This window comes from Sebastes umbrosus, chromosome 8, assembly GCF_015220745.1.
Source record: "Sebastes umbrosus isolate fSebUmb1 chromosome 8, fSebUmb1.pri, whole genome shotgun sequence".
Classification (NCBI taxonomy): Eukaryota; Metazoa; Chordata; class Actinopteri; order Perciformes; family Sebastidae; genus Sebastes; species Sebastes umbrosus.
In genome coordinates this window covers 15,514,507-15,522,726 of record NC_051276.1, presented here as the reverse complement: position 1 = coordinate 15,522,726, position 8,220 = coordinate 15,514,507, and the positions used below count along the sequence as shown (strand labels likewise).

General features: G+C 41.1%; 2 protein-coding genes across 2 annotated transcripts; both read left to right on the top strand.

Moving 5' to 3' along the window:
* The first annotated feature begins 1,170 nt into the window (after positions 1-1,170).
* dguok (deoxyguanosine kinase) lies at positions 1,171-4,981 on the top strand. Its single transcript, XM_037779102.1, has 7 exons — positions 1,171-1,752; positions 2,553-2,662; positions 2,753-2,943; positions 3,267-3,414; positions 3,637-3,752; positions 4,197-4,296; positions 4,473-4,981. Exons 1-7 carry the CDS (start codon positions 1,482-1,484, stop codon positions 4,497-4,499), a joined length of 963 nt encoding a protein of 320 aa, XP_037635030.1. The 5' UTR covers positions 1,171-1,481; the 3' UTR covers positions 4,500-4,981.
* Positions 4,982-5,103: 122 nt separating this feature from the next.
* On the top strand, positions 5,104-7,752 carry spaw (southpaw). The gene is made up of 3 exons (XM_037779101.1): positions 5,104-5,736; positions 6,127-6,941; positions 7,257-7,752. The coding sequence occupies exons 1-3, from the start codon at positions 5,436-5,438 to the stop codon at positions 7,407-7,409; spliced, it is 1,269 nt and encodes a 422-aa protein (XP_037635029.1). The 5' UTR covers positions 5,104-5,435; the 3' UTR covers positions 7,410-7,752.
* The last annotated feature ends 468 nt before the right edge of the window (positions 7,753-8,220 follow it).

Here is an 8,220-nt window from a genome sequence, read left to right as displayed (position 1 = left end):
CGTTGATAAATGTAGAATTAGTCGCTCATTTAGCTTTTAATCGATTATTCATCACGAAAGTTCATGTTAGCTTAACTACATCATGGAGAGGAGGAGCTAGCTACTAGTGATGTGTAGGTCACGAACGAACCGGTTCAAAGAGCCGGCTCTTTTAAGTGAACGATGGAAGCCGGCTACCGTCCGAGAGTCTTTTTTTTTTTTTTCTTTAATTAATTCAAGGCAGAATGATAGGATGATATTCTCCGCACCACGGGCACTCCATGCACTGACTGTGACTAATGGTACGTGTCCACAGGCTCCGTGCTTTCCACGCTTCCCATTCACTGTCTATGTAAGCAGCAGTGCAATGCATTCTGGTAGCGTGGCGGCGCGATTCGAGAAACAGGACGTCATGACGCCCTCTCCTTATTTGCATAAAGTTGAGAGCTCGTCTACTTTATGCAAATCAAAGGGCGTCCGACGCGACTCTCCGCCTTTCGAAACTCCCGAGAATCTTTTAAAATAAACGTTGTCGATCCAAAATAAAGACAGATTCAGCTACTGCATGGCTTATTTCTCGCCTCAAATGTTCTCAGAAACACATCTTGGTGAACTGTTTTCGTGAAAAAAGAGAAGAAAGTTTCCAAACGAGCCTCCATACTGTTTCCGGTTTGAAAGTTGGGAGCAGCAGCCCACGGCGGGAAAGTGTTCGTCCAATCAGGTGGGGACAGCCTGTGTCTAGTGACAGCCCATCAAGTGTCCAATGTTGGGAAGCGTCACGTCCCCTCACGATAAAAAACGCCCCTGTGGACACCATAAGAGCCGGCTCCCGTCCGAGAGTCGTTTTTTTTTCTTTTTCTTTTTTCTTTAATTAATTCAAGGCAGAATGATAGGACGATCTTCTCCGCGCCACGGGCACTCCATGCACTGACTGTGACTGAATGTTGTGTTAATGACGTCCGTGCGACAAATCAGGTGATGACAGACAAGGATCATACCATCAAGCAGGGAGGGGCGGAGGGGCCGAAGTGCGCGGCGCGCTGACGGTCTACAGGTACAGAGCAGGAGGGAGAGGAGGAGAGAAAGAGAGAGAGGAGTGCGGTGCGCAAATAGCAGACAAGATAAGTGACAGTCGGAAACGAGACAGCATGTAAAATTATGATATTCTGGAAATTATAAGGTTTAGTATAATTATATTGAATAACTTAAGTGATATATGTGCACACATACTAATCATAGGTCAAAACAGCGCTAAATCTAGCTGAATTATAAAAGGCAGAAGTGGTAAAATGAAGAGCCGTTTAGGGGCCAAAAGAGCCGGATCTTCTTAGTGAGCTGAGCCAAATGATCTGGCTCACTAAAAAGAGCCGGAATTCCCATCACTACTGTCTACCATGAGCTTGACGCAACGGTAATGTAACTGCTCTCTAACATCAGCAAGAAGGGACATGCAGATGGATGTGATAATCTATCTGTAGCTGTATGTATGTGTGCCTCTCATAATGTCTGCCCTCTATCGATGCGGTCTGCTCAGCCGTGTTTCCAGGTTAAAAGCAGGCTTGATAATACAGGTGAGGTATAACGTTAGTGCGCCTCCTCCACAGTGGAAGACAGCTGACAGCCTCCTGACAGCCACAACAACACAGACTACTACTAACATGAGCACTATGGCTCACAACAAGTCAAGGAAGCTCAGTGCTTCTTGCTCAAGGTGCCTGTCATCTGACACTGGAGCAGCTCGAGTGAAGAGGGTTTCTATCGAGGGCAACATTGGTAAGATATCACTAATGTTATATATTTACAGTATTTCAAAATAACTGTGTCAAACTATGAATGTTGGTTCATTTGGTATTGGAGAAGATTATACTACAAGAGGGTGTGCTCAGAAATTGTATGCTATATCAGACCTTTTTTAATCTATATAGAAAAATGGATACCACTGACATTGAAGTTTTAAACTGCTGACCTCATATTACATATAATTCACAACTTATACTTTTTTGTTTGTTTGTTTGTTTATTTATTTATTTATTATTATTATTATTATTTTTAATCAACTTATCTTTTTGTGTTTTTGGTCCTTTCCTTTTTCCTTTCATTTTAGTTTATTTATTTATTTATTATTATTATTTTTAATCAACTTATCTTTTTGTGTTTTTGGTCCTTTCCTTTTTCCTTTTATTTTAGTTTATTTATTTATTTATTATTATTATTTTTAATTAACTTATCTTTTTGTGTTTTTGGTTCTCTCCTTTTTCCTTTTTTCATTGTTTATTTATTTATTATTATTATTATTATTATTATTATTATTTTTAATCAACTTATCTTTTTGTGTTTTTGGTCCTTTCCTTTTTCCTTTTTTTGTTTGTTTGTTTGTTTATTTATTTATTTATTGTTATTATTGTTAATTAACTTATCTTTTTGTGTTTTTGTATATATAATTTGTTTATACAATTATTTCTGTGATTTATTGGATTTTGTACAGAATACCAATAAAAAGACTTTGAGCAAAAAAAAAAACTATGAGTGTTGGTAACATGTGATCTCCTGTATTATGTCCTCTGAAACATCAGCTGTTGGAAAGTCGACCTTTGCTAGACTCTTGCAGTCAGCTTGTCCGGACTGGGAGGTGGTGGCAGAACCTGTCAGCAAGTGGCAGAACATTGAGAGTGGGACTTTGAAGGTGTGTGCACATTTCCTGACCTCTGCATCTTTTCCCAACAAAAATCAAAAGGAAGCCAAACTGACCATCTCCCCCTCGTGTCTTTGACAGGGGTCCCCTCAGCCGACAGTCAGCAACCTGCTGCAGATGATGTACCAGGACCCTCAGCGTTGGTCGTACACATTTCAGACATTTTCCTGTATGAGCCGGCTGAGAACGCAGCTGGCGCCTCCTCCGGCTCGCCTGCTCAGCTCAGAAGGAACGCCCGTCCAGGTGTATGAGCGCTCCGTCTACAGCGACAGGTGAGCGAGTCAGGGCAGGACAGGAAAATGAAATCATGTCACGGGAACTAGTTTTAAGAAGACCCATAATCTATATGTGCAAGAAGGTGTTGATGTCTTCTTTACCAAAGCTATTTCAACCAGAGTGAGCTGTAGACTTATTCCACTATCCATAAATTCACACATTATAACTATATTATTATTGTTGTTAATAATCAGAATTATGCTCAGGATAGAATTAGCATGGCTATACAGTATGTATTTTATGTACTATTTAACTCATTGAGCAAACACATTCTTTATATTGTTTGCTTATAATTAAACTTGACTCTCTGTCCCGTCAGATACATCTTTGCCCTGAACATGTTTGAGCTGGGTTGCATCAACTCTACAGAGTGGGCAATCTACCAAGACTGGCACTCCCTCCTGGTGGAGCAGTTTGGACACCAGGTGGAGCTGGAGGGCATCATCTACCTCAGAGCCCCGCCACAGGTATGAACATGACAGATTTCATGTTACCATTTCATGTTACTTTCAATAGATACAATTAATCTAACACTAACGTTTGAGTATAAAGCATGTTTGCAGCACATACTTGTTTTAGCTTGTGGTAGATGTTTGTATTATTGTTACTGTAACGTTACATCACTGACAATTTACTCTATTTCATCTTGAAAAAGATACAAAGAATTTGCACTTTTGTTGTTTTCTCAGAAATGTATGGAGCGTCTGGAGCGCCGGGGAAGGGCAGAAGAGAAAGGAGTGAAACTGGACTATCTGGATAAGCTGCACGTTCAACACGAGAAGTGGCTTGTTGAGAAAAGCACTGAGTGAGTGCTAATGTCTGTTTGTTGTCCTCCTCAGACTTTTATGTTTTGAATATTTCCAGTGACCACTGAAATGTAAAAAAAAATCAAATGACCCTTGGAAGTGCAAAGTCAATTACGAAGACAATTGACCATTTTTATAATCAGGGGGCTACTGTGAATATAGGCCTGATGTGCACACTGTAAAAAATGTAAATAAATTACACTTAAAATTGGTATTTAACTGTTATGACTGGCAAATGATCATACCAGAATCTAGTACGAAAATGAAATAAATTCAAATTGACAAACACCAGCGGTGGTACAGCCGCTGTATTACAGGATGACAATCACCATTTTAAAAGCCTTTCCTCGCAGCTGTTTGTTGCTCGGCTGTGAACAGATGACGGTCAGCAGTGTGTGGTCTTTAGGCTGTTAGTGTAATGCAGCTCGACTCTCTCTTTTCAGAATACATTTTGAGAAGCTGAAACAGATTCCTGTGTTACAACTCGATGCCAGCGTGGAGTTTCAGAGCGACCCAGAGGTGCAGGAGGAATTTATAACGAAGGTATATTTATTTGACATAATAGCAGCTACCGGGGTGAACCACATGAGGGCCCTGTCCTAATGGTTCTCATCCTCACAGTCTTTGAGCGGAGGAGAATCACTGCACTGACACATTTACGTTTGATGTGTTTCATGTTCCTGATCCATCGTGATCCTAAAGTACCTTTTCATTCACAGATGAAGAACTTCTTCGGTGCTTTATGAGAAGACAGTCGTCAGCAGATGAGACCAGTCAGACCTCAGTCAGTCAACTGTGTTAACTGATATATAACTACACATGAGCCTCTCCTAGTGATGGAAATATAAAGTAATATAAAAGGTTTTCTCTTTTTGATAAGCTGCAGGACCATAGCATACATGAAACACGCAGACTGAGTGTTGTCTGTACACAAATGTGTTACCTCTAAACTTTTAGATTGTTAAATTTGTTTCTGCTTTTTGTTGTTTGCATATTTTAGTTTTGAGATTCACTGCTTAGTTAAAGTTATTTCTTATCCTGTACTGTTTGTTCCACTTGAAATCCAAACTAAGTCTGTACTGTGACTATTATGAACACAGTTTACTGAGCATCATACCATTTTTGTGTTTGTTACTGTTTTACACATTCCTGACTGACAACGATCACGCAAATAAGACATAAGAAGTATTGTATTTTTTGTTTTTTAATAAATAAAAATCTATTCATATTTTTGTGAATTATTGTTTATTTTATTATAAAAGATTTTCTTAAATTTTGTCACATTTTTAGTTTTTGTATGTGTGACATTTAACATTACTTCTGCCACTGCTACTAAACAGAGAGGTGCTAATGGCTGAACAGCATTTAAAGTGTTATTCGTTAATGGATTTTTACGTTTCAAAAGGATTAGACTCCTGAGTGAATGTAAAAGGCCAGGCAGTTTGACAAGACAATGACCTTGGCTAAATGTTTTCTTTCTCTCTCCCCCTCCGGTGTGCTCTGGTGATCAGAGGGGCTGTTCAGATGCCTGGAGTGGTCAGGGGTCATCAAAGGGCAGCTGTCCACTATAAAGGGGCCTGTCTGGAGCGCCGTCTGCACATGGCATCATTTCAGCCTGAGACCAGCTGGAAGAAGGAAGGAGATCTTTGCCTCGCACTCTCTCTCTCATGATTTTAGACTAGATGTTGTGGGTTTCAGTTAAAATGGAAGTCCTGACGGTTTTCTGCACATTCCTCCTCTGCTCGTTTGGAGTTGTTTTCTCCACTCAGGGTCACAGATATCTCACAGGCATCGAGACCAGTTTAGCACTCAGAAATCTCTCATTTAATCATCGCAGCAGATACCCTCTGTACATGATGCAGCTGTACCGCTCCTTCAGGACTGCCGATACCTCGTCGTCAGTAGCTGTCAGCACCGTTACAATGCAAGGCGACAACCCGTCAGCGCACAGTTCGGACTCCGTCCTCAGTCTGATGGCCAAAGGTGAGTAAACAGTTTATGTTTTTTCCAATGCCTACATGCATCACTGGGTAAACAGCATGTTATTTACTGTATGTGTTGGTTTCTCCTCAGTGTTCTCCAGCAGCTCTCTGGTTGGTGCATTATCTGTGTTATCAGACCCTCCCTTTTTACAACCCAGCAAGTGTCAAAATGCTTATTCGACTTTAAAGGGTTTCTCTGTTTTATGTGAGAGGGTGTGTATATTAGCCCTCAGACGTCCTTGCACGGGGGGTTCAATACACATCCTGTCCTGTTAACTCCCACTCCACTGTTTTGACATTTGTCCAGGGATCTGGTTTGCCCAGAAACCTCTAGACTGTGGATTTGAATTCTCGTTTACATGTTTTTTTTACATTTACATTTTTTTTTTAGGTTGCCATCAAGTGGGTGAAAGATGGACAGTCACGTTTGACATGTCATCCATCTCTGCTAGTGAGCTTGTCCAGCTGGCAGAACTTCGGATCAGACTACCAGCTTTCTCTGGCTCCAAGCGTGCCACCGTGGATTTATATCACTCCAGAAAGCAGAGTTGTGACCTGGACAGCACATCATGCCAGGATGAGCAGCTTTTCCTGGGGAGCTTTGGCACATCAGCCAGCAGCACAAAGTCAGCATGGAAGGTTTTTAATGTGACTGCTCTGTTGAAATACTGGCTGTACCAGGGAGATGGAGTGGCGAGCCAAGAGGCCTCAGGAGAACCTGAGGCGGACCATGGGAGCGGTGCTGGGAATGAAGGCGAGATCACTGACAAGTCCCTCTTCAAGAATATGGGATTGAGGCAGAGAAAAAAACACCATCAAACCACGAACAGGGTAATGATGGTCATTTTCTCCAAACACAACCTGCCCCAGGAAGGCAACACAGCACACAGTCTCATTCACACTGTGGAGAACTCCAAGTACGTGATGATGGACAGAGTCAGCGGTGACAGTCAAAGTCGACGCCACAAGAGGAACAGGATGGAGAGGATGAGGGTGGCTGCAGGAGCTTCAACGACTCCTGCACCAGCAGCAGAGGCGGCCCAGAAGCCGCTGTGTCGGAAGGTAGACATGTGGGTGGACTTTGAGCACATCGGCTGGGACGAGTGGATCGTGCACCCGAAGCGCTACAATGCATTTCGCTGTGAGGGAGAGTGTCCTACACCGCTGGATGACTCCTTCAGCCCTACCAACCACGCATACATGCAGGTGAGATGACAGCTTGATGTTTAATCCAATTTAACTCTTTACAGTTTTTGTATAGTCGCTGGTTTACTGTCGGTAGGGTGGCAGTAGCTCAGTCTGTGAGGACTTGGCTTGGAAAGCACGGAGTGTGGGCTGGTAGCTGGAGAGGTGGCAGTTCACCTTCTTGGCACTGCAGAGGTGGCTTTGAGCAAGGCACCAACATCTCTCCACCTGCATGTCTATGTTTCTACTTCGGGCCTGTGTGTGTAAAATAACAGGATTAATTCATTAATTCTTCTTCTTCTTCTTATTCATGTGAATTATTCATTTCTTTTTCAGAGCCTCTTGCAATATCACCATCCAGAGAGAGTATCCTGCCCGTCCTGTGTGCCGACGCGCCTCAGCCCGCTCTCCATGCTCTACTACGAGAGCGATGATTTGGCCCTGCGGCATCACGAGGATATGATTGTTGAAGAGTGTGGATGTCACTGAAGGCCAGCACACCAGCGGTTTCACTGCAGTCACAAGAGCAACTAGTGACGGAGCATCATCTTGAACTGAAATTGAACTGCTTCTTTACTGTTTTCATGTAAACATTAATGTTTAAATATTAAATTTAAAGTTCCTAGTCATGGCTTCTAAACAAATGATTTTTAAGTTTGAATGACAATCTATTTCATCCATACTGGGTGGTACACAGCAGTATATATCTTTAGTAAGGAGGAAGCTCCATTATGCAAATGTTACATGTTGTATCTATTTATACATTATAATGTATATTTTGTACATAAAATATGAAAACATATATTAAAACATTTTATTTTGACATGATTGTGATGTTTTATGTTTTTTTGGATGCTCCACTATTGGATTTGAATATTGGGTACTTGAATTTTCAATTTGAATTTATGAACACCAAAAATATATAAACTTTTTGAAAGCTTTTGAAATTGCGCAGCTGTAAATAAATGACAGAAAATTTCAGAGGGGAACTCACACATAAATTCAGGTGGTTTTCAAAGTAAAATATTTCAGTGCTATAGATTTATGGCTATTTAAATTTCACAATAAGGTATTCAATATCTTATATGATTTAAATCTTTATGTCGATTATTTGCTTCCATGCATAAATTTACGATTTGCAATGTTTTAATAAATGTATACAGGACTATTTATCTGGATTTCATTTGTATTGATTTCCGTTGAATCTCTCAGCAGCAGCTATTATACAGAATGAAATACACTAACAAACAGCACTTCTCAGAGGCTCAACCTGCTCGTAGATACTCATCTAATCCCACTT